General features: G+C 40.6%; 1 protein-coding gene across 1 annotated transcript in view; it reads left to right on the top strand.

The window, feature by feature from the left end:
* Positions 1 to 1,768: 1,768 nt before the first annotated feature.
* Positions 1,769 to 26,090, top strand: part of STIMATE (STIM activating enhancer) — a 35,396-nt gene continuing 11,074 nt past the window's right edge. The window contains 4 exon segments of the mRNA XM_050904521.1: positions 1,769 to 1,813; positions 1,816 to 1,948; positions 20,525 to 20,573; positions 22,406 to 22,501. Of these exon segments, the coding sequence (XP_050760478.1) occupies positions 1,769 to 1,813; positions 1,816 to 1,948; positions 20,525 to 20,573; positions 22,406 to 22,501 (323 nt within the window).

The raw sequence follows: 26,090 nt of genomic DNA, 5'->3' as shown, positions 1-26,090 counted from the left end.
AATGTTGATAACACTCTGATGTTTTAGTTGTTGCCAAGTAGCGCTTATCTTAAGCCAAGGACTTTTCAGTTTCCCATGCTCTGCCAGCAAGCAGGTGTGCAAGAAGCTGGGAGGGAGCAGAGCCGGGGCAGCTGACCGAACTAGCCAAAGGGGTATTCCATACCATGGAACGTCATGAGTATATAAACTGGGGGGAGTTAGCCGGGAGGGGCGGATCGCGGCTCTGGCATCGGTCAGCGGGTGGTGAGCAACTGCATTGTGCATCACTGTGGTTTTTTTTCCTCCCCCCCCTCCTTTTTTTTGTTATATTCTTTTCATTATTATATTTCATTATTACTGTTGTTAGTATTATTTTACTTTAGTTACTAAACTGTTCTTCTCTCAACCCATGAGTTTTACTTTTTTTCCTTTCCTCCTCCTCACCCCACTGGGAGGAGGGAGGGGGAAGCGGCTGCACGGTGCTTCGTTGCTGGCTGGGGTTAAACCATGACAATGGCGCGGCCTAAATATCAGAGAAATCATTGCTGTGTGCCAGTACTGTTCAGCATCGCCTGCCGGGAAGGACGGTCACGTAGGTGGGTTTGCAGATAGATGCAACAAACGTCATTATTTGAACAACTATTGCTTCATGTGCTCGGCTTGGTTTTCTGATAGACTTAAACATGTTGTACTTTCTGGGTCGTACTTGTAAGTGAATTCATATTTAGACTGAGATTTTAATTATTTAAAGAAATTCAAGAGTGTAAGAAAAAACTACAATGCAACGTGACCTAGGCTGGTCCCGCAGTAAAACTAAGAATCTAAACTTGAGTGCAGTTCTGCCTTGTGATTAAGAGGGTACGGTGTGATGGGGTCAGTCAGACTCACTGCTCAACAAGTAGATTTTCTAAACGAAAGTGCTGACGTGTTACGTTTTATCCATTGTGCCATTGGTTGCCCTTTTAAAAGAACAAACATTTTTGCTAAAGAGTACAGGTCATAATTTTTTCTTTCTAGTTTGATGTCAAACTCGCCTGACGTGTGGGTCTGAGCTGTGGCTGTTGGGCAAGCAGCACCTCGGATGGGTGCAGTTCCGACCCAGGGTCTCGCCTGTTAGGGCTGCGGTGCAATTCAGACATCCGTTTGGATGCTGGAGCCGAGTAGCGGTTTGCGGCTGCCCGGAGTATTCAGACGCTCTGGTGAATGAAGCCCCGGCGCGCCAGGAGCTGCCTGGCTGGCTGCCGGCCCTTACCCAACAGCAGCCCGGAGCCTGGGGGAGTGTTAATGGGACTGAAGTCAGTGTTTTGACCGAAGCCCGCGACAGCTCTCCTCTCCCTCCTCTCGCAAAGCTGCGCGGCGGGAAGGAACCCTCTTCTGGTGCCGTTGCCGGCCAGAGCGTTTGGTTTGGGGATTGTGCTGGTTTTCCCTTGAGGGGGAGCCGGCCGTGGAAGACGGCCAGACGCCTCCCGTCCTCCTCCGGCCGGTGCCACCCCCCTGGCCCTGGTGCGGCCTGACCCGCTGTGGCCTGCCGGCCGCCGACCCCGCTGCTCCGGCGCAGGCAGAAACGGCAGCGCGCGGGGAGGGGGGGGGGGGGGGGGGGGGGGGGGTGTGGCTCCGCAGGGGGCGGGGCTCGGCCAATGGGAGAGCGGCGCGGTCCGTGACGCGACGGGGCGGGCGGCTCGGCGCAGGAAGCGGGGCGGGGGGCGTGGCCTCGCCCGCCGGTCGCGACGTCGTCGTCGCCGCCGCCGCCGCCATGCGCCGCTGAGGCGGGCGCTGGCCGGGCCTCGCCATGGGGGCGCCGCTGCCCAACGGCAGCCTCGGCCTCACCGACAGCCCCCGCAGCCGGGCGGGGGGGCGGCGGCGGCGGCTGGGCCGGGAGACCGCGGCTGCGAGAACGGGGCCCTCATGGACAGCTTCGGCATCTTTCTGCAGGGGCTCCTGGGCGTCGTGGCCTTCAGCACCCTCATGCGTGAGTGGCGGCGGGGGCGGGCCGCGGTCTCCGGGCCTCGCCGGCTCCGCGCGGCCTGGCAGCGGCGGGCGGGCCGCGGCCGGACGGGTCCCTTTCTCCTCGAGGGGCTCGGGCTTGGTTAATGGTGCCGCGACCTCGCTGCAGCGTCCCGAGGCCGTCCCGGGAAGAGCGTCGTGCTGTCCCGGGCTCCCGGCCGAGCCGGGCCGTGAAGGGCCGCGGCGGCCTCGGGGAAGTGCAGCCGCGTCCGGGGCTTTGTTGGTGCCAGGCGAGCTGAAGCGGGGCCGTGAGGTGAGGCTGCGGGACACGGCCCGGCAGCTCGGGGAGGCCTCCCCGCTGTTCGCCGCGCTCCCCTGGCGGGGTCTGTGCCCCTGCAGGGCTGGAGTGGGGCGCTAGCAGCAGCCGTGCTGCCTGAGGGAGCAGCTGACAGGCTTCGAAGGCAGATGTTCAGGATGAACAGCGTTGCTTCTGAGAGACTGTGTTTCAAGTACTTCAGGCAAATGCACTTTCTGAAACTTGCTTTCCTAATATTTGCACCCATGCTGATACGGTTTGTCACTTTGGGGGTGGGCATGTATTCTGCTTTGAATACAACCGGCAAGATGTGGTGGTGTGTGCAGAGTCACTTGGGTTTAGAATATACAAAAGAAGAGGGTTAGGCTGTATCAGTTTTACTGCGAGTGTACCTTGTCATATTATCAATAGCAAAGTAAGACACACTTGTTTAAGTCACAGTGCACTATGCCACACTTGCTTAGAGCGCTATACCTTGGACTTGGAGCAGCCGGTGAGTTCATGTGGCTGTTTACAGCAGCTCAGCTGATGAGCAGTAACTTGTTATGCTGCTCATTTAAGTTTGGTAGAAAGGCTGGAGGCCATAATGACTCCAACCCTGCCTGCTCTGAGGGAATCACAACAACATGGAACAGTTCTGGTAGATTTTTCTCTTTATCCCATACTGTAGTTAGCGTCCTTTCGGTTGAGGAGTGAAAAAGAAGCCTGGTGCCATTACTCAGCTGACCATGGAGTTGCTGTTAACACAGTGTGGGGGAGGGAGAAGGGAACGTCAGCTACAAGTATTTTACAGTTTGACTGATCTAAAGACCAAGATCCTGTTTATGTTAGAATTTTTCATGCTAGCATCATACTATTATGGTTAAGTCAGAAGTTTGCTAACACGCTGTATTTGCATACTTTAGCGTTTCAGTCACAGTTAACAATTGTATTGCTCTTATAAAAGCCATGTATGTAGCATTCATCATTATGTTACTGAATGACAACGGTAGTCACTGGTGTAACATTTGGTCAGTCTGAGCATCCTCATAATTAGATGTTTTAGCAGTTTCCAAACAAAAGTACCTCTCTAAGAAGATGATGTGTACACATTGTTGGTTTTAGAATTAGGAGCTACAAATAGATAATTCTTATGGATTGTGCATCAAAAGATGAAGAACTACAGATGTTCTTTGTCAGGATAGTATCTTTTTTCTGGAAAAGGTATCACTTCCTTTATGCATTTTACAGTAATACTGCAATACTCAGTGAAGACAAGAAAAAGTGAATACAAGAAGTATGGACTAGGAAATAAAAGCCTAGTTGTTAGCTGCACTTCCTAACTTTGGTTAGATATTTTTAAACCGTGATCTATTAGAAGGAGACTGTCAATGAAATGCTTACAGTTGTGGAAGAAGGGAGTGGAAGGAAGGTAGCCAGTACTTGCAATGGTACTGGTGAGAAAAGGAATCTGTTTCCAAAGGAGGTGAGAGCAAAAAAGTAGCAACTTGTCATGCTTACAAGTGCTTACCTTTAAAAACGGGAAGGATAGGTATGTTTGTCCCAGTTTTGGCAGCCACGTTCTCTTCCGCTTTATTTTGGGCCTCTCCCCTAGCAGGAGGAGAAGCCGGGCCCACCCCGTGGACCAGTTATACTGATAAAAGAGCAGTTGTCTCTCGGTTAAGTGCTGTGCTGTGCTGGAGGGGTGGTTCTGTTCTGCCTGCTAGTTTTATCTGAATGTTTCTGTCCTTTTTATATCATATGCAAAACATCTGGTGTGTTGTTCCAAAACCTTTAAAAGTTGCCTCAACAAGTAGGACTTCTTGTGTTCCACGTGACAGATCTGATATGACAGAGAAGCAGGAACTTGTGGCTGAGAACGGGAGGGAGAGCGTGACCTCTCCTAAGCAGTCGCCTCGGCACCTACACAGTTGTTCCTGTCCCTGAGCTGCTGTAGCAGAAGGGATGACACAATTTCTGGAGCTGGATCACAGAACCGATACAGCAAGAAAAATAACCAGGGAGAGGTGGTTATTTTTAAGCTGGAGTATTTCTGTGCTCTGGTCCTCTAGCTGTCTGGCACAACAGAGGGGGTAGCGCTGAGGGAGAAACAAGTGGCTGTAGGCAGGGACTGCTTGAGAAGTGGCACCGCTCTCAGGTCAGAGGTGGGCCTCCCTTTTGAACAGCATTAATTCTCTGTATGCAGCTGTATCACTTCTCCAGCTCTCCTCAGAGAACTGAAGACACATGACTGGCTGGTATTTAAATTTAACTAAGGAGATACTCTAATACTTTGGTTGTGATTAATGGTGCAGAACCCTCTGTAGAAAAAGAAATTAAAGTAACTGCAACATTGTACAATTGCTCTTTATGCACAGAGGCTGTTTCCCTTTGAAAAATATTTGATTTGGCAGGTAAAGAATAAGATTTTTTGGTAAGTGGCTAAATCAAAGCTTGACCCGGACTTGCTCTTTTCTAGATAAATCTTGCCATGCTTAAGTTCAGTGGAACAAAGAAAATTTTTTTCATTTTTTTTCTGGTTGTAGTAACTAGCTGTAAGAGGAGGAGGACCTTTTCTGTCCCTCATTAGTAGATGTTCATCTACAAATGACTGAAGGAGTATCGTTAAAGCAAAATGGTTAAAATGTGACACTGCGGCTTGCCACCTTCTTGTGTGTGCACCTGTCCAATTGCTGTGCAGTTATGCTGTCAACTGACCTGCCAGTGACATCGGTTGAACTTCATCTTTTAAGGGCTAAACTGTGGTTAAATGTCAGGTTTGTAATTTGTTGAAGGTGTGGAGACTCTGACAGAGAGTCACTGATTGCTGTGACTATTTTCTAATACTTCAAATATTTTCTAATACTTCAAAGAAAGGTTTTTACCCCAGTCATATTATCAGCCTATTTTGTGTGTCCCCTCACTACTAATTCTGCACAACCAAGAAGTGACAGAGACAATTTCTCACTTTGAGTTGACAAAATGATCATTTGACATTTAATCTGAAGTGTCCTTTTCTCTGTAGCTTTTGCCTCTTTGTTCTGTCACACAGGGAATGAAGGAACAGTTTAACTTACTGTCTTACCTCACAGTAGCTTTTTAAAGGATTGGCTTTGTTCTATTGTCTTCAGATTCAAATATACAACCTGTTGTAAACCCCTAATCTTTTTCTCATAGAAGATAGTTTAGTTGTCATCTATCCTGGGCTTATACAGGAGACTCCCTGACCCCCTTAACCAAAGAGTAGAAGTTTGCATTTGTTTTTATTGCTGGAAGTCATTCAAGGCCCCCCAAATCATATCCTCCCGCTCTCCATGTAAAGCATTGTCCACAGACTAGAGAAGTGAGGTCCTCTTCTGTTGTCTGAATCAGTAGTGAATACACTTAATACTATCAGAGCCCACCAGTGTGTTGTCTTTAATCACTGTGAATTAATCTTTACTGCTCTGAGTTCAGCTCTCTGCTGCGAGAGGCGTGTTGAAACAGTTTCGCCCAGACACTGCAGATGTTCTAGTACATCTGAAGTTGTACTGAAGTTGGGCTAGATGACTTCTGTTGCTTCTCACCTGACCACAGGCTCTAACTCCCTATCAAAGGGAACTAACTGATTAAAAACTACCCTTTTTGGCAAATCTGCTTGGACTGGCAGCCCTTTTGGATTCTGACCGCTAATTCTCAAGTCTATTGGCCTGCTCTTTTTGAAGTCTGTTGCTTAATTTTGCTCTTGTCCCTCCTGCTTAAGTATGCATTATTTTCCACCCTAGTTTATTTAAGCTAAGCCACTTCATAACAGGAAGTCTTAATGGGTTTCCCTTGATGGCAGAGATGTGTGTTTATGCTTCAGGTCAGTAAGCCAAAGATAGTATTTTTTCAAAGTTTGCCATTATAACGTTTGTATCTTGTTTCATGGGGATCTCGATTTAAAATAACAGGTTTGCTTCTTAGGTGTTTGGGGGTTTTTGGTGCAATAGTTAGGTGTTTTATTACTGATGCCACAAAACTGGTTTGAAATATTTTTGTGTAAAATGATGTGTTTTGTCAGTAATCCCAAGCACCTTCTGAGCGTTCTCTGGTTAGGCTTTTATTGGTAATGAATGATTAGAGAGGGGTGGTACAACAGTATTGCCACACGTGTACAATGTAGGCATAGTTGTAAATAATACCGTTTTTATTAGCCAAACCTGCAGAAAGGTATGGAGGAAAAAACCCATTGCCAATCCCTTTACGCTGTCTGACACAAACTCTTTCAAGTACTTCATCTTGAATATGTAGTTTATTTACTGAGCTTGTTTGTCAGAAGATTGATACCTTATCAGAGTGTGGCTATGTTTGTTTTGGGATACTTAGGAACAGCTAAGAAATTAGATGTGAGTCATATTAATGAATTATTGACATAGAAGAGTCATTTGATCCTCTGCAGGTAGAAGGTTTGTGTCCGTCTGTGGAGAATACATATATATATATATATATATGTATATGCAGTAAAGGAGACCAAAGTACATGGGACTTACTTTTTTACAGCTTTATTGCAGTTTGTGTCTGTATTCACACTGAGAAGGGTAAAAGCTTCTCTGTTAACAAAAGTGAAATTACTGGGTACAGGCACGGTGGATAAGCGAGTAGGTAGGTTTGCCATTGAGAGTCACAGCTAAAAAAAAAATTAATATAATTTCTTTTATCATAATTGTTTCTGTTCTTTAAGGTCCTCTCTTTGCTTACAGTGTCATGAAGGAAGTACCTCAAAAACTGCATACTTAAAGTCCGTTTACTTTACAGCAAGATTTTTCCCACCTGATAAGCCATGCAAGGAAAATGAATGTTTATTTGTATAATAAGCTATCTTAGCAGGTAGTTTAGTAGAATTAAAAATGCTTTAGCAAAAATATGCTTTTCAGAGGAATGATTTCATATTTTCGTCAAGATAGGGGAGTATTATTATGGGGAATAATGTTCTAGGGAGCAGGGAATTGAGAAGAAATTAAGTCATTTCAGTGGCCTTTCAAAAAAAAAAAAGCTTAAAGAAAACTATTAGATACAAAAGAACTAAAGCATATGATTTTCAGTTGTTTTCCACAGAAGTTTTCTTTCTGCTTGAGCAGATTTAAAAAATGAGAAAACGGCGGGGGGTTGACTTTGATACCCTGTACTATCAGCAGTGGAATACAGGCTTCTGAGTAGCAGTAACAGGTTTATTCTACATGGCAGTTTCGTAAGGTGTAGGGCAGTGGCCTGCTAACAAGGTGGTGGTTTATTAATAAAAGCATTATTTAAAAAGACTTGATATTATCTCGACTTGATAATATCCCATCCTTGTATGTATTCACTCTGAGTGACGCAGTACATGTTCACGTGAATTGCTGAGGACCACCTCGGAAATGTTCTTTGTGCGACTGATTTTAAAGCTTTGCTCGTACAGAAGTTTCAAATCACAAATAGGATATTTTATATTTATGAAAATACGAACAGTATACACAGTGGATCACACTTGGTAGAACGCACTTTATTCTTTTTCCTAGAACCCTTCACAAGTGCAAATTCCGGGTGAATTGCCAGATATATGCAGAACTTGCATTCCAATGTGTATTTGGGGATTACCTAGTATTAGGCAGTCTGAAATGACTTTAAGGACCACTTTCAGGTATCATAGCAATGGGGATGAATCCCTCTTAGGGTGAAGGAAGACTAGTAAGATATGCTATTGAACTACCCTAAAAAGCAAGATCTGGGGAGGGAGCGAAGGGAGAGCAAAACTTTAAAAAGGAGGAGGTGAAAAAAAAAACAACACGGAAGTAGCAGGACTTTTTCATCGGAAAGCAAGCGGGTTGCTGGGCTGCGGGGCGGGCACCCGGCGCGGTCCTGCCCCGGGGTGCAGGCGAGCCCCCGGGGGGGGGGGGAAGGACGCCGGGCGGGGGAGGACGACCCTGGGGAGGGAGGACCCTGGACAGCTCCGCCGCGCCTGCCGGCGGTGAGCGGCGAGCGCCCCGCGCCCCCGGCTGCGGGCAGCGCTGGCGGCCAAACCTCGTCCAGCCTCACCTTGCCCGGGGGAGCTTTCCCTTGGATTCAGGGTTGGGTTTTAGTTAAGTATTGCATATGTAAAGTAAACAATATTCTTACCTGACAGTCAGTCTGCAGGCTTGGCTGACTGGCTGGCTGACGTGAAGGGGTGATGCAATCCCCTCCTGTCTGGCTGGGGGTCAAGGAGGAAACAGGATGGGGTGATGATAGTAGAAAGAAGGTGTTTTATCCTCTTGCTCCTTTGGGCCCGATCCATGGTAATTAGTAATGATCAGTATCTTAGTGGGCTATAGTAGCTATTATTCTGCAGGTTAAGTGTCTGCTTGTGGCTGCAGAACTCGGAAAAGCCCTGTGAGGTCACTTTGGTCACGGCCAAGTAAATTATGCCTTACAATGATAAACTGTTTTGTTATCCCCAGATGGTGAGGTATCGCTTGCATCTATGTTACATGGCCGCTTCTTGTTTGTTTTAAATAAATCATCAGTCCTTTCAGTGTCTCTGACATCCTTATCTGTGTTTGAGACAAAAATGAGAGATGCACTATGAGCCATAGCAGAGGGGGGAAAAAAAATGCAACCACATGGGTAAATTAGCTAAGTAAATTGCTTTCTTTTACTGTGCTAACATTGTAGTACTCTTTAATATATGAAATATCTAGTTGGGATAAATTCTGTTCATTGCGAGCTCTCCAGAAAAAGGCAAATCTTGCTGACAAATTTCATGTTGTACAAAAGAGAGTAATAACAGTGTTGGGAACTGCTCAGCTGATCCTTTAAGTGAAGCAAATAACCTGAAATGAATGTAGGAATAACAATTTTGGAATTGTTTTCTATTTTGAAAACAGAAGACCAATCTTGTTTTGTAGCATAGGTGTGTGTCTGCATTTACTGACAATAGGAGAAACATGTTTTCATAATGTTTAGTCCTGCTTAAACTACATTTCCTTGGGTTTTTGATTAAAACTGCTTGCAAGATGTCTGATTCTTTGTTGGATATAGATTGTAATAGCACTTTATTGGGTGGCTTAATGTCCTGATCATGTCAGGTCATTAATATTTTAGTGTCACTAAATGCAGCAACTATTCTTGAAATGCCATGCCAGGAAAAGTTAAGGGGGGAAAAAAAAAGGTACCAAGTTAGACAAATAATCTGAAATCTGTAAGGAAGTTGCACTTTTCATTAACAGTTGTCTGATGACCTTCTTTGTCTTGTTGGCTCAGAACATATTGCATTTTCTTATTACTCAGCTGATTGCTGGATATAATTGTACTCCAGATAATAAGATTGTTCTAAGTATAATTATGCATGTCATTCACGTTATGAAATGTTTAGGGAAAAGGATAAGTTATGGTGACATTTGTAAACTATTAAAATGATAAATTATCCAGAAACTCTGAAGCTGTGTTTAATTAGAACTAACTTCTGGACTGTTAGCTAGGCTGTTGTTTAACTGTAAACTGCATAATGAATGTGTTCTTGACTAGTGTTTTATAATTAAATTTGTAAGGAGCTGATTTGTACAAATACGCAGTGTGCATTTTTGTGTTCTGCAGTGATATTTCATGGTTAATGAAGTTTGCATTCTTAAACTGGTATTTAACAAGGTCTTATCTGTGTGGATTTTGTTTGATGAAATGAAAAATCAGGTCTGCTTTCTCATGCCTGCTGGTAGGAAATGCTTCGCATTCTCAAAGATTTCTTGATCACAGCAAAATGTGTTCCCTACGAAACTTTGTGTGTTAAATTTCACTGGCGGACTGAATATAAGCTTGGAGCTTGCATGAGACTGCCTTTGCAGGTGGTATGATACAGAGATGAAATTTTAGGGTTTAATCAGGAATAATTAAACTTGTTTGTACTGTTGCTCAAGATACTGAAGACCTGTTTTTCTACCACTGACCCTGAATCACACATTTTATATACATTTGTTGTCATAACCTCGTACATATGTTATCATATGTAATGAATGTTGAGGATGAAAATGTGCTAAAATGGATTCACAGTTCAAATTCCTCATAGCTTGCATTCATGGTTCAGATTCGTAGTTCCAGGTATAAGTTAGTTCACAGGCTGAGCTAAAGTAGGGAAAAGTCATCCCAAGGAAGGTACTAAACTTGTTTTTTCTATTGTTCATGATGTTTTTTTCTCTAGATGCTGCTATTTTTTTTAATAATCAAATGTTTTTGTAACTTGAAATGCTTTGACTTTGGTCATCTTAACTTCTGTCATATTTTTGGCTACCCCAGATTCTAAGACCAGTCATTCCTCCTCTTGTAGTGATTAATATGTGCTGGCTCACCTGAGAGAAGAGGAACACAGTACTACGTTTCCTTATTTTATCTCGTCATAGGGCATTAAATAATGCTCAGGAGGACTTGGGAAGCAGCTGGCCTGTAAGCTGCAAAGTGCTCAGGATGTGAAGATTTGCGACAAGTTTATTTGTATACCTCTTCTGTTTGAGAGGTCTCTCCATTGCTGTGCTCCGCTGACACTGTTGAAAGAGATGAACTGATGGAAGCAACTAGAAATTGTCGGTGAGAGGTGTACTAGAGAGAGGAGTTCCTGAATTTTTAAGAGTTTCAAATGTAACACTAAGTTTTATAGGACTGACGTCAGTTTGGTAACTGGTAAAACTTAAGAAATCATTGTCCTGGGCTTGAATGCTCAGAACTTGGCCAAATACTGTTTTTTAGGGTTCATCTTAGCGATTTTGGACAGGCTAGCCAGTCATCTTGAATGAGTACTTACAGAAACAAACTTTGCTTGCTTTTTGTTGTTCTTCTCTAGTTATTTTTTTTCCATTTGTCAAAAATACAGATTTTTTTCCATGGATCAAAAATGACCTTAAAATTATAAACAACTATTCACAACTAACAACATATATCCTCTGTCTCTAATAATTTTTGAAGATAGGTTCTAAAATTTTAATTCCTTTTTAGAACAATTGCTCTTACTTTATTACTTGTGCTGGAAAAGCTACTATGCAACGTCTTCCAGCATACCTTTCTTATTTTGAGGCGGATGGTGTGACTAGCAGCATGTATTTTATATGCACAGGGTTTTAATGCTTTCTTTGCAAGCTAATTGTAATGTTAGAAGATGAAATGGTCTAAGGAGCTTTAAAATTAAACGGGGAAAAAAAACCCACCCTCCTCCATCTGATCTTAAAAACTGGAGCTTTCTTATGGCAGTATGTTTTTAGTGCTGGCATTAGGTTTTGGTGTTGTGAAGCTTTTATGAAACTTACACAAATGTTAAGTATGAAGCTTCATCATTAAAAAGAATGCTCATGCACATGGAAATTATTACGTGTTTTCATCTTGATTTCAGAAATTTAATTTATGCAGTGAATACCTAGTTGTTAGATACGTTGTATGAAAGAAGTCTGCATAATTGGCCGTTGACTCTCCTTTCATGATATTTGGTTGTGTATAAAGAGAATGTATGAAAGTGGGTTGTGTATCTTTTGTTCTTTTTAAAAGAGTTGGTGTTACGTGAAATGTGTCTTGCTTGCGATTCAATGCTTTGATAGATTCAGCAGCCTAGGAAGAATGAACCTGGTAAGCAAAGCTATTTAGAATTTAAATGGACTCTAAACATGTAGTGTATGTCTGCCTTTGGCCTCCTTAATTTAATATATTTGCTGTTTATCATTTTCTACAAATGGAAACAGTTTTCCTTTTACATTCTTTTATATTTTGGGTTTGCTTTCTGCTTTTAAAACTGCTACAGTTACTAGCTTAATTAATATTTTAATGAATGATGAGTGAGTTTGTAGCTGTGCTTTGGCAGTTCTGTCAGTTCCCAAGAGCTGATTTAAAACAACCGGCTTGAATGACTTAAAGTTCATTGATACCTGTTGTCGTACTAATAACGTTAGGAAAGCTTCATGTATTATTGAGTGATCTTGTGAATGCTGTACGTGAAAATGGTGTTGTGAATCATAAATTGCTGCTTAGTGCACATTAATATGGATTGATTGTTTGTTTTGCGCTAAATAATTCATGCTTCCCAAATGGTTCTTATTTTTAATAGAAAAAAAAATCCACTTGAACACAGCAGACTGTATTTTTCAGCTCTTACTAGGTGTATGTATCACATGGTAGGAATGGTATGTCTGTTTCTCTAGCAACCTATTTTTTTTGGTAGTTGTTTAATAACACCTGGCTCAGAGTATAAAAGTGTTTGCAAGAGGACTGTGTATTAAACTTCTAAAGCCAATCTTACAGGCACTTTTAGTACTGGAAGCTCAGATTTTCTTTGCTTTAACTATTTCATACCTGTTGAAGAAACAGAGTAGCGTATGCTTCTGTCTCTGAAAGTGCTGGGAAATTGTGATTTATTATGACCTTTCAAATAGAGCACACCTTGACCAAACAGTGCTACGTATGCTAAATGCAAAGATAACAAATGCCTGTCTCTAAGATCAAATCTTGTCTCATAACTTTAATATTTGGACAAATATTTCCTAAGCTACTTGTGCTGTTTACCGTAGAGTTCTTAAAGCAGTTACTTGCAACCCTTTATTTTTAGTATTGCTATAGTGTTGGCATGTCTTTCAGGAAGTAAAGGGCTGAATGCTCTTGTTTACATAGTGCATATTACATGCACTTTCTGACTTCTGAAGTGCTGCTCTCTCTGGGGAGATAGCAAATAGGTTAGCAATTGAGAGTGAGAACTTGTGTCTAATTCTTTGTCTGCTGAGTTAGTTTAGCTATTTTAAAAGTAAGCTTTACCTTTAAAAAAAAAAGGAAAAAAGCTCAATTACAGTGGCTATTGATGTGGTATGTCTGGGCTGCATGCTCTACTAAGACACATTTGTTTCCTTTATTGACAGCCATGTTAATGCTTCTGTCAGAACCACACTATCATGTGCTACCAGGATGCATGAGATCAGCCTTGGTGAAATTGTCTTAGACTGAGTTGTATGTGACAGGTAATATGACTTATTTGTGTCTCCTCCAGCCAATCTTTACAAGCTAAGCATTTGGAAAATTTTTTTTTTAGCTTAAAATATGTATGTGTTAGGAATAAAAAGCTCACTAATCTCATGTAACACATTTGGCTGCACTTCCTGAAGAAGCAACATTGTCTGTTTTATTCCAAAGCTCAGGTAGCAGTTGTTTGGTTTGGTTTGGTTTTTTGGTTTGTTTTTTTTCCTGATAGTGATTTGTCCTCTACTCCCCTGCACTGTGAAGGGGAGCTTCACTTTGTGATAGACATTGCCTTAGCTATCACAAAACCTTTGTAGGGACAAAGCTTACAGGTATGTTTTTAGCTGGGTGTGGAAGCAGGTAGGAAGTAAATGTTTTTACAGAGGTAACTTCCAATAACTGTAATTCTCCAGTGTTTATCCAGCAAGCACTGCTGCCCATTTGATAAATTATGTGAAATCCAGTGTTGGCACATCATTTTCCATCATCTTATGTCATCTGTGTTGAGACAAAAGAGTCCTGGTCATGAGATAGCTGGGCTTGGCTGATGCTTGGCACTAGTGTATTTAACTTTGCAGTAAAACAAAGTCCCTCGTTCTCTGCTCTAACAAGAGTGCCAGTCAAACCTGTTTAACTGTCGCAAAGTTTTTGCTGCCTAAAAACTGTAGCCACATTATTCTAACTGCTGCCATTGCACCAAAGAGACTGGGATAAGATCTGCAGTTTTGCAGGTACCACATGGCTGTCCAGACACTGCATCGTTAGTCTTACGATGTCACTGAAGAACTAACTAGCTGGGTCATTAAACTGTGTCCAGCATATCTATAAAGTTTCTCCCTGGGTGACCATCTTTAATGGACAAGTTCTTAATTACACACGTATCTCTACAGAACCATTGAGGCCAAGGACGCAGTGGAATTAAGAAAAGAGGCAGGGTACTTGCATGGCTAATGCTGTTTTCTGTCTTACAGAAGTTTTAAAAATCCTTTTTGCAGGGGAGCAAAGCTGGTGAGCTCATGCACTTCATAGTATGTCAGTCTTTAACATCAACTAGAAAAAATTTTCCTTTGAGTGAGTTATTCCATAACTTTCTTCATCATGAAGAAACCATGGTTCCTGGTATCTTTCTCCAATGCAGCTGTATCACTGAATGTAGCTGGAAATCAGTTGCTCTAGTCTAGTATAATTTCTGCTTTAGTATAATTGGTGTCCAAGAGCGTTGACAGTCTAAGTCATTAAGCAAAAATATAATGAAGAATTTTGGGGTTCTTATGTAGGGAAATAAGCAGTAGACTTTCAGAGTGTTCTGTATTTGAGCATCTCAGTTGTAGTTAATGGGGCACAGGACAAGAAGGAAGAATTGCAGTAGGGCAAAAGTTTAATTACCAAGAACATAGTGCATTTTCTTTTTTGTCTGGAGAAATGAGCAGCAAGCCAAAAACACTGGTTCTCTTGGTTTTTTGCAATCACATTTATTATGTCTCTTTAAACACACGCACACACTCCGTGTTCGTATTTTTTTTTTGAAACTATGAATATAGGGAGATGCTGAGCTCATAGGTGTCTCAAAAGCTTTTGGCAATCAAGTGATGTGTGGTTTATGCACTTGCATACCTTTTTGTAAGGCATCATTTTAGCCCATTCTCATTAGGCATGTTGTTTCTTGCGAAGTTAATTTAAAAAGGAAAAATTCTATTTTGGGGAAATCTGTAATTTTTTATTCCCTCTTTGCTGCTACCAAGAAAATAATGGGGGGATAAAGTGAAACTGCAAGACAAGCCTCTTAAAAGCTTTGCTTTAGTGGGAAAGAGAGGTAAGTTCAAACGTATGATAAAGATCACAGGTAACATAAAATTCACCAATAGTTCTCATTCCATGGTGGCGTGAATTTTCAGGAATTATTAGTGTGCATGTGCCTATTTGTAGCAGACATGGTTCGCACTGTTGTGGGAAAAGTGTTGATACTAACAAGCAGAACGGTGGTTTTGACAGTCTTCCTAAATAGAATTTTAAAAAATTGAAGTCTGGCCTGCATATGTAGTTGATTTTACAAGTTTTTTACAGGGTTAGAAATTGCAGGATCAAATTTATGATGCATATGTTCTCCTGATAACCAAATGTTCTGAAAATAGTTCAGTTGTCTGAGAGTAGCCATATGAAATTCTGCATCCGATTCCGAGTTTGTGATGCTAATGCTTGGTTTAACTCTTCAGCTGTTACTCCATACATAGTTAGCAAAACAGCGTTCTACTGGAAACTTTAATACTTGTCTTGAATGTTGGAAACAATGTGAATTAATATCAAAGTAACCCTGCAGATCACAACAGTCTTGCACTATGAGGGCTGTGTTGGAGGGTCTGTCTGGTTGCAACACGTTATTCAGGAAGCCCAGCAAAGCCAACCTGCTGGAGGAGATTCAGCACTCTCGTGATGTGACACTGTATGGAAGCTCAAACTGCAGCAGACTTCTCACTATTAAATTCTGTGCATATATACGTGTGTGTGCGTATGGGTTTTAGTTAGCCATACTTTGGTCCTTGCTAATTGGCTCAAATCTTGGAGCTTTTAAGCATCATGTCACAGAAAGATGATTTTTAGACTTACAGACCAATTTTTGTTGGAAGGGGCCCCAAATGTCACCTGCTCCCACCTCCTGCTCAGAGCAGGGCCAGCCTATGTCCCCTTGCTCGGAGCATCATCCAGGTGAATTTTCAAGGTCTGTGAGACTGAAGTCACTGCACCCTCTCTGGGCAACTTTTTGCAGAGTTTAATTACTCTCACTGGAAATTTTTTTACTTCTGTCATGCTGGAATTTCCCTGGCTGCACTTGTGGCTGTTTCCTCATGCCCGTTGCCTGTGCACCTGCAAGAAGGGTCTGATTCTGTCCTCGCTGACACTGCCCACGCGTGTTAATAGGTTTACATGTGTGATGTGCGAATGTGATCTTATCCTCGCTAACCTTTCCTCCTTTTGGTTTTCTTCTTCTGTTTGGCTAGCTCAGCTGTCGCTTTGCTGAGGTCTGACAGAAATGTGTAGGAGGTTTATGAAATGCAACATTTTGTCACATGCTTTGTCTTTGACCTATTTTTGAAAAAGTCTTGAGAAGCACTGGAAATACAGGTGAAATACCCAATTCTCTCCTCAGAAGAGTAGTGTTATTGTAGTACAGCTGCAGAGGACATCGAACATGTTGAATATTCTTTAGCTTATTTTCCTTTTTTTGAATTTCAAATTAATGAGCTAGAGAAATCTTCTTAGATCTTTACTGGAATCAGAAAGATGCTTATTGTGAACTGCCAGAACGTGTGTCTAAGAAATGCAATAATACGTGATATGTAGACACATTTCAAACTTGAGTTGGGCCTGTTTTGTGCTGCTACAAGAGCAGCCATCGGGGAAACTTGGAGTTCTTAAATGCATGTTGAAGTTACTTCACATCAGCAAAATATTTCCTGTGCGACTTCTTGAGGAGGTGAAGGAGGGAGAGGAGGAAAGGCTGAATTTCAAGTACAGATTCAAGTGTTGCTTTTCATATTGACACTTTGGAGAGGTTTTACTTGGTTTCTTGTCTCTTCTTATATATGGCCTTTATTCTTACCTATGAGTCTTCAGTTTTCTGAAATACTGATTGCAAAACTCCTGTGTTAAAGTAACTGTTAGAAAACCTTCCACAGTACTCTGGCATGAATTATTCCTAGATTTTCAGTGAAATGGGAAGACAATTTAATGAACTTGAATTTTGCATTAGTGATACTCTGCCTTATATGCTTATCTATTATCTGTCCATCTGGCAGCTCACATGCTTGTTGGCAGAAGTGCTTTTATTTCCTTTCCTGAAAAATTCTGGCATTGAATGTGTAAACAAGCAGCACTTCTTTCTTCATTTATAATTCAGCATGAAATTCTGAACATTATTAGTTAATTAATATTAAATATGGTGAATTCTTGCTAGTGCGAGTGTAACGCTCCGAATTGAAGCATATGGCATGGTACCACCTCCTCACCGTGAGAAGCTGGCAGATTGAGATCCATCTGTCAGCTGACACACGCACCAGTGCACGTCTCTGAGTTTGTGGTGAGGCACTGCAGACTGCCAAGAGAAACTGTGAGCGAGGCTGAGAGCATGTACAATCGTGACATATTTTGGGGGAGGGCAAGTGGAAGAATTGCTTTCCCCTCCCCAATTTGATAGATGCTTAAAAAATTTACAGAATCTTTATTTGAAAAAATGTGCTGGCTTTTGGTTGCAAAATTAAGTTGTTAATAGCAAACATGCTACGGACCCTGAGCTTACCAGTGTGGTTATCTACAGCCTGTTGGGTTTTTGCTCAGTTTACTTATTGGGAAGGCCCCAGCTGTCTACAGCCATACAGAAAACACGCTCCCTTGCTAGGGGAGAAGTTAAATTGCTCTCGGCTTGAACCACTCTGATGTGATAGTATATTGTGCTGGGTAGGCAGCGTAACCCGGACACTGCATCAGGGGTATGTAGGAAAATACCTGGCAATATCTGTGTATGTCAGAAATAAGTGATGTTCACAGACATAGAGCTGCAAGAAACTAGGCTGAGAAAACAACCCTGTTTCATATGGATCTACTGGGCTTTCAAGTGTACAGGTACATATTCATCAGGTAGCAACTCCTAAAGCATTTAAACAGATTGTCTCATTTCATTTGGGGGGGTTTGTGGCGTGATCAGCCATTTAATACATTCCCGAAAGACATCTGTAGAGGCTTTCAAAGTTAACTCTCCTGTTTAATGTTAACTCAAATGAAATGTTATGTTTTCAGAATTGGCTAGAGAAACATGGACTTGCTGAAGTCTTTTTCTCAGTATGGATACAATTTGAAATGGTGTTAGTTGAATTGGTTTTGAATATCCTCTTCCAAAATGATTTTTTTGTGAATACCTTAGAGAAAGAAATGAATCCACAGGTTTATACAACTTCTTCATAGTAACAATAGACAAAAGCCTAAGCTTGGAATTCCTCCCCTCCCCCCAAAGTATGCACATCTTACCAGTTTAATTTCTATTTTGTCTGCAGAAAAGCATCTTTCACAAACTTCACAGTAATTTCTGTTTCTTGCATTTTTTTTGTGATGCTTTGTGGCTTCCTGTTGTTGTGGAAAAGTTGATACTAATTAGTCCATAGTAATCCATAGTGTGACTGGGGAGGACTTGTCATAAACAGCAGACTAGTTAACTTAGCTGGGTGTTGCTCATTTTTAACAGAAGTTTTATTTTTATGGCATGCTGTTCACAGAGAGAACTGCTGGCAAATGTTGCTATTACAAATTTAGTGTAAATGTACGGTTTTTTCCTCTTGTCACTTTTTAATTTCTAATGGTCGTATTATATGGAGGTGAAACACAGTTTCTCTCTCTGCTGTCAGAAGCAATGACAGACAGGAAAATGGCAAGTTGTTAGCTTGGTGCTCCCTGCAAATGCTGCCCCTCCACCTTGGAGGTGAATTTTTATTTGTTTGTTTATTTTAAAGCATCCGGGTAATTATATTAATGCTGTATTGTATGAGGATGGTTGGCTTTGGGGAAAATTGCCTTACTTGTGAAAAAGTTGCGATTGGTTCCTAAACCAAAATGTGTTTTAAAGGCTTGTAAGCTAGGTAAGCATAACTTATATACAGCTTCCTATTTGAAACTTAAATTCATCGCTAATACCTGGAGAAGGAGGTTAAAATACCTGTTGATGTTTTGCCTGACCTATACCTGCTATGGTTTGTGCCTTTTAAGATAGAATCTCTGCAAGTTGAAGGGGAGGAGGGGAATCAGGGCTTAAATTTTTTTTAAGAGATAATTTCTGAAATAAGAGCCTAAGTAATTATTTTTCGAGACTTATGTTGAAGGAGCTGGTGAGTGACACTGAACCTTGGACAGAAGAAAGAAGTAAAACCCTTATATAAACCCCATCCTTAGTGGAAAGGTTTTCCATTACCCTGTTATCTTTGGTCTGTCTTTGGGATATATAAGGAATTAGTATCTTGGAGCTGTAACAGAAGATAAATCTGTGTTACGGCATTAGGCCAGATCCGGCAGAGGCACGGCTGCCGGTAGAGGCAGGGCTGAGCATGTGTTCCCAGTAGAGAAAAGGGTTTTCTTGCCCAGAAAGAGTTAGAAATGGAATTTCCTAAGAAGATAGGACAAACTGCAGATCAGACAGTACAAGTGTATGGACCAGCCACTGTTTACATATGAGCGACTGTTTTTATCCCCTTATCTCTCTGTTTTCCAACACTTGTTCCTCCATGAGTCATCTAGATCCTCCCCTTTCCCTGCCTTTGGTTCCTCCCCTAAATAACCCATAGTAAGTCTTGTGCAAACACAAAACGCTCTTCCCCTGCATCGCATACCTGTCCCGTATCCTGATGCACTGACCACCTCCCTCCCAAAGATGCTCCGGTGCTGGCTTCCTAGGATGGGTGTCACCCCTGGCCAGTGGGGCTGAGGCTCTCCTGGGACAGCCATCCCTTCCTCTGAGTCTGCAATTTGTGTTCCCCAAGCTGCCTTTGGGCTTCTGCTCCTCGACTTGTCGAGATGGACCTGGGATGGGCTGATGGCTCCTGGGATGGACCTGGGAGTAGCTGGGCAGGGTGTGAGAGGACCTTTCTATCAAATACCCAAACAATTTGTATTATAAACTGTGTCAAGATTGAAATAGTCAAATTTATCTTTTTTTTGCCTTTGTACAGTTGGCATTAATTTTAATACTGGATTTTTTGAGTTTTTAATATGTTAACAAGTATTAACCTTCTTTTGAAGGGATTATCTGACTAAAAAGTCTGTCTTGCTTTCCTTTTGCAATTCAGTTTGCCCATAAAAGTCTTATTTGTCATCCATAAAATAAATATACTTTGTCAGAGAATATATTTGTCTTGTTACTAATTCACTTGATTTATTTCTGATATTATAGATTGCCCCTATATTGCGAGAATACTTTCCAATTTGACTTTTCATCTCCAGTCAGCAAAAGAAACGGCTTTTTCTAATACCTGCTTTCCTATCGGAAATTAAATTTTCTGGATGGGCGATCATAAAAGCTAAGGCCAATGAAATGGTCGTCAGTAATAGATTATTTTTTTCACGTGAGGTATATTGGCAGTCAGACGATGGATCTGTAGGAACTTGAGGGTGACGGAAGGGAGCCAGTTTCTTTAAAAATGTATCCGTAGAGATTGATAAAGTGAAATGCAGTTGTGTAAGATCTAATTTATCAAAGAATGTAACATTTCTGCAAGATTATTTGCTTTCACTTTTCTATATTTTTGTTGCTTTGGTAGTTGCTGATTGTCTTCATTTTTTTTTTATTTTTTTTTTTTCCCCCCCCCCCCTCCTTCTTAGTAAAACGCTTCAGAGAACCAAAGCATGAAAGACGTCCCTGGAGGATATGGTATGTTTCTGCATGCTTTATTCTTAAATTTTTTGTTTCTTGTGTGTTTTAGAAATTGAAGGAATGATTTGCATATGATGATTAAAAAAAAGAAAAGCGATGACAAGAAACTGGTGACTGACAGTGAGGAACAAAAAAGTTACCAAAATACATGAGTCAATGAAAAGTTATCTTCTGTGTGTTTCCCTGATAGTTCTTTCTTACTAAACACTTCCAGGAATCTCTACAAAGATGTGCATTTAGACATAAAGCTTGAAGTTGTGCTTCCTCCTGAAGATGGAAACTTACAGTTGCCCTAAGATACACCTGAACATCCACAAACTTACATAAGCTTACAAGAAGCTCTCAGCTGGGCTTGAACAAAATTCCATGTTCTGTAGCTATCCTACTATGTATAAGACAGAAAACAGTATGGTAAAAGATATAAATATGTAAGCCATAAAAGAATACAAGGTATAAAAAGTGTGTTTGTTTTTATTCCTTTTTAAAAGTTGTTGGATTGTAGCAATGCCAACATAACCTGTACTAGTTTTGAGACTGGTATAAATGTTAAGCTGTCATGCCAGTTGTTGAAGACTTCAGTGGTTTAAATCCATCTCATACAATGCTGCTTTTCAAAACTAATCCTGACCTTTATTTTATTGAAAAAATAAATACAAAATCTTCTTGTACTATAGTCTACCTCAGCCTGAAATTCTGAGAAGTGCGGTGATAGCCCTTAATTTTTAGGCAAAGAATCTTGTAAGCAAAGAATCTTGTTCTGGGACTTGAGTATTGTTATTTATAGTATGGTGTACTGATTAGATAAGTAACTCACTGGCTTCCTGCCTCATCTCCGACACTCTGCTTTCTATGTTGTGCAATGAATGCAAGAGAATAAAGTTTAAGACAAAGTTGTCAGGGAGAGGAGATGAATTCAGGCATAAAATGTTGTTTGGATCTGTTGGGGTGTTTGGATCTTTTTAGACATGGAAACAACAGGCAAAATGGGTGTTGGTCTGTATAAAGAACACACTCTTGCCTACAGAATACTTTTGACACGATTCCTCTATTTAACATTTAATAAAACATCCACTGGAAGTTTTGGGTTTGTGCAAAGGATGATAAAAGAATGGTAAGGGCTAGAGTCAAGAGTTGAATCAGTACTTAAGGGTTTATTTATATTTTCCCTGTAAGTAGCAAACTATTTTCTCTCTAACTCTGTCATCTGCTTTAGAGATAATGCGTTCAAGGTTGGAATTCTTTTGCAGTGTGGTCTAAGCTGTTGTACTACAGATAAAATTCAGTGAGACCACTTCCTGCTTTCAGGTGAAAAGTATGTTGGCTTTTTAGCAAAATACTATAGATAAAGGACTCATTAGCCAGCTATTAAATTGTTCACCAATGAGCACACAATGAGGATTTTATTTTTGTCTGTGCCATAAACTTGCTAAAAATGCATAAACATAAAAGGACTGAAATATCTAGCAAGGCTGGGATACTCATTGTTTACAGCAGGTTATTAAAGACTTAGCTAGGTTTAGTGAGGTTAGCTCTTGGATAATGCATATGATACCAAGAGGATATCCCTAGACTTTAAATTTACAGTGGTAAGGTTTCAAGTTAGTATTATGTGGTTTATTGTTAGCAATAGTCAAGAAAAAAAAGGGGCAGAGTTTAAAATGGAACATTGTTAAACAAGCTAAATACCATGACACTTTATCATTCTGGTGTTCTCATTTGAAGAAAAAAATGAATAATTGAGATAGAATTTTAATTAAAATAAATTTGCAATGTCTGACTGCGGTGTAAACAGTTTTGTGTGTCTTAAAAACTGTTTTTACTCTATACAGGTTTTTAGATACTTCCAAGCAAGCCATAGGGATGTTGTTCATCCACTTCGCAAATGTCTATTTATCAGACCTTACAGAAGAAGACCCTTGTTCACTGTGAGTGTTTAATTTCAGAATAATTGGTCTTTATGGAAGTTCTGCAGTGGAGTTTGATGGTGTACGTGGACAATAATGCAAGATAGAGCTGAGAAACCAATTTTCATGGTAAAAGTCAATCACTTTCAAAAACCTGTGGTTTAAGCTTAGTTAATCAAGGATCAGAATTCTGCTCTTTTAGTTCATGGCAGGACCTGGGAAAGTTTTTTCTGGGCTGTATATAGATATTTTAGACCGAGGGTAAACTCTTACTACTTCTCCCTCTCCAGTTAATGAGTGAGGACTTAAGATGCACATTGTAATATGAGGCTGTTTACTGAAGGAGGTGCTAGGGACCAAAGGAAATGAATATAAAGTTGTGTACACTGACCTCCAACTGCACTGTTCACTGCAGCAAGGCTTTAATATAAAGTCAGGTTACTTTCAGGGATATTTAGCAAAAATCATTCATGCTTGTATTTTCTTCTAAAACCTACATTAGCTACTGCAGTATTATTTTCATTTTGTTAAAAGCAGGAAATTCTGCTCGATACCCGGGCAGTTAGTACAAAAATTAATTTTGCAATGTCACGCTTGGAGCAGTGTGACTAAGTAGATAAGCATTTCACTGTAGTATATTAAACCTGAAGATTTTATGACGAAGACCCTGTCGGGCTCTTTACAGGAGCTCCTGAAGCAAACGGTAATTGTTTGGGTTTGTTCTTGATAGGGCTCATGCTCAAAGAAGCTTACACATTCCTGGTAATGGAAGCTGTGAAATTACTTTTAAAAGCCTAGTAATTTGCCCTTTAAAACCAATCCAGTTCCTTCAATGGCATCTGCTCGCTGTTGTCCTTTGGTAAACAAAGGAGCTACACAGCTCAAGGAATATGCTTGTGTTGCTTCACAAGCCTGTTTTATTTCCCTTATTCCTCCTTGGTTTCTTTTGTGTTCCTACATGCTATAAATGTGCAAGAAAAACACTGCCCACCACAAAGCATTTTGGTAGGGAAAATGCATTTATTTCAACACACTAACTGTAAAGTTTAAGTTATAATTATGACAGTTTCAATAAAACCAGGCATCATTGTAGGATTTTCCTTGCTTACTGATTTAAGAATTTCCTGATAGATTTAAAAACTGGCAGGTGCAAATTGCTTTCATTCCATTTTTATATATTAAAGTAATATTCAAGTAAGCTAACCAAAGCATGTCTAAAATTGACAGTGTTTAAAGCTAAGGCTCAATAGTTTATTACAGTAGTTTAAAATTAAAAATAACTTTGTGCTGTGTACTGAGTTTTCAAAATAAAAGGTTTACTAACATGTGTGTTCTCTTCTACATGTTTTAATATAGTCTGCATAACTTTATTTTCAAATACCACTTTTCATGTAAGTGTAACATGACACAAAACAAGTAAGAAGGTGAGGTAAAGAACTGTTACTCACTGTTCTCAGGATAACAAAAATTACAATGTGGAGCTGTATAATTTCTCAGACAAAGGTGCAGGTCCTCCTTGTTAGCAGAAAAAATAGCATGCAGTATTAACCAAAGCCACTTGTCCTTTCTTGGGAAAAATATATCTTAAGCGTGCAAGTGGGTCAAAATTAGTGAGTAAAAGCAACGTTTCTGTCTGTGACTTTAAATAATAATAATTTTACTCAGCAAATTCAAACATGGGTAGTTTTCTGTTCTTCCTGTTTTGTAGTTTGTGGGTTATTTTCAGAACAAAACCAGAAAATGTAGTTTTAGAAAACATTGTGGTTCAAAGCTTGGAAAGAGCTACAATTGGAAGTTGCCATTTGTTAGTTTGGGAATGTAGTGCTGTAATTCAGGCAGGTGTGTGATAATATCAAAGCTGATAAAACATCTGTTAAAACACCTCGACAGATGGGTGGTTGTTTGAAGAATTTTAAATAGAAAAAGCAAAGAGCACTCTTCTTCTGTAGTGCAGGGTACTGAGCTGGCTGTATGCGGTACACCGGGAAGTTTGTATGAACCCCAGCCTTTTACTCGCTGAACTCTCAGCCAAATGCATTTATCTGATAGTGGCAGCAAGTTGTTCTGTTGTTTGTGCTGGTGCACCAGTTACCTGTGAGCAGGGTTAACGCAGTGCATCACAGAATGAGCATGTTGCCTACATGTAGTGAGCCTGATATGCTTGGGAATATCAGGCATACCTGGCCTGTGCTGTGAGCTGTAATTTGATGTGAAATAGGTGTTGGCACATCTCTTCTCGCTGCTCCCGATGGCTGCCTTCCTGCTACGGACTTACAGCAGCCCCTTGTGGCCTTAAAATGACTTGTGTAGGCTTGTACTTGCTGAGTTCCCCCTGCCAAACACTAAACCTTGATTTTAATGTTTGTCTAATACGAAGTTCATTAAAACTCTGATTTGACGCAGAACTATTAGAAAATTACTATTTTTTGGAAAGTTTATGGGTAAGTCTTGGCTGAAGCAAGGCATGTCTGCTTCATTTTTATTTTTGAGCTGCTCTAGAATGGCATTTTGAGGGTCAGAACAGCTCCTCCTTTACTGTTTTGAATGCATGTATTCTGTCTTTGCTTTCTACTTTCTGATACTATTTTGTACACATGGATTTGTCTCTGCAGCCAGCAGAAGCCCACAGGTCTCTGATTTGCTATTTTTATCCCTGCAGATAAGTTCCAGTAGACTCTAGAGTTTACCTGAAGTATTTGGAATTACTAAATAAGAATCTCAGTAACAGGGATTTACTGTATGTCTTATAGCTGGCTCTTTCTCAGCTGCTGTTTTGTTCAGCTAGAATCAGTGATAGTAAATAAACCAAACTTACTTACAAAAGGCTCTGAATTTCAGCTGCACCATTTAATGAACCTAAGAATTAATTTGAAACCCATAGTAATCTCTAGTTTCTTGAAGCATAGGTAAGATCCCAGAAGCTCTTCTTGAAACAATAAAATCAGTAGTGCAGCAGTTGTGTGGCCATTGAGGGGTGGTTTGGTTTGGGGTTTTCTTTCTGGGAAGACTTGTTCCTGATTATTTCAAATGGTTATTGGACAAGAAGTGAAGTGCAAGAAAGTAAATCACTTTTCTTCCACTAAGTGAGTTGAAATTTGGCCTCGATAGTGACTGTACTCTCTAAGGCATGGTATTCCGCTGCTCCTTGCTCCTTGTTGAGAGTAGGAGGGGGCTCCCTTGAGCAAGACAAACTGTCCAGTTATGGTGTCTTTCCCCCTCGGAATGAAGTGTTTTGGGTTGGTTTTTTACCTTCAAATTCCTTGAGGTGTCTTTAAGATAACTTCTCTTTTTATTCCTTTTCCTTTTATTCCTTTGGTTTTATTCAAATACAGGTTTTCCATGCAGAGTGAACTGAGCAATGATAAAAAGGAAATCTGGTTTTAATTTAAAGGAGTAAAATGAATATTGGATTTTATATAGAGTATGCACATGCACACACCAGAGTTCACGAAAATAAAAGTTGGAGCTCAACTTTAAGGACAGAACTGAAATATTGAAAGTATTCTAAAACTATTTAAATTTTAGGCTAACTATGTAATTGCAGAAGTGGGTAAATGATTATTCTCAACACTCTGGCTTCTCAACATATATACAGATCTTTTATCAGTTG

The sequence above is a fragment of the Gymnogyps californianus genome, chromosome 13 (genome assembly GCF_018139145.2).
Source record: "Gymnogyps californianus isolate 813 chromosome 13, ASM1813914v2, whole genome shotgun sequence".
Taxonomy (NCBI): Eukaryota; Metazoa; Chordata; class Aves; order Accipitriformes; family Cathartidae; genus Gymnogyps; species Gymnogyps californianus.
The sequence above is the reverse complement of the archived record's forward strand: the minus strand, read 5'-3'. Positions and strand labels throughout refer to the sequence as shown.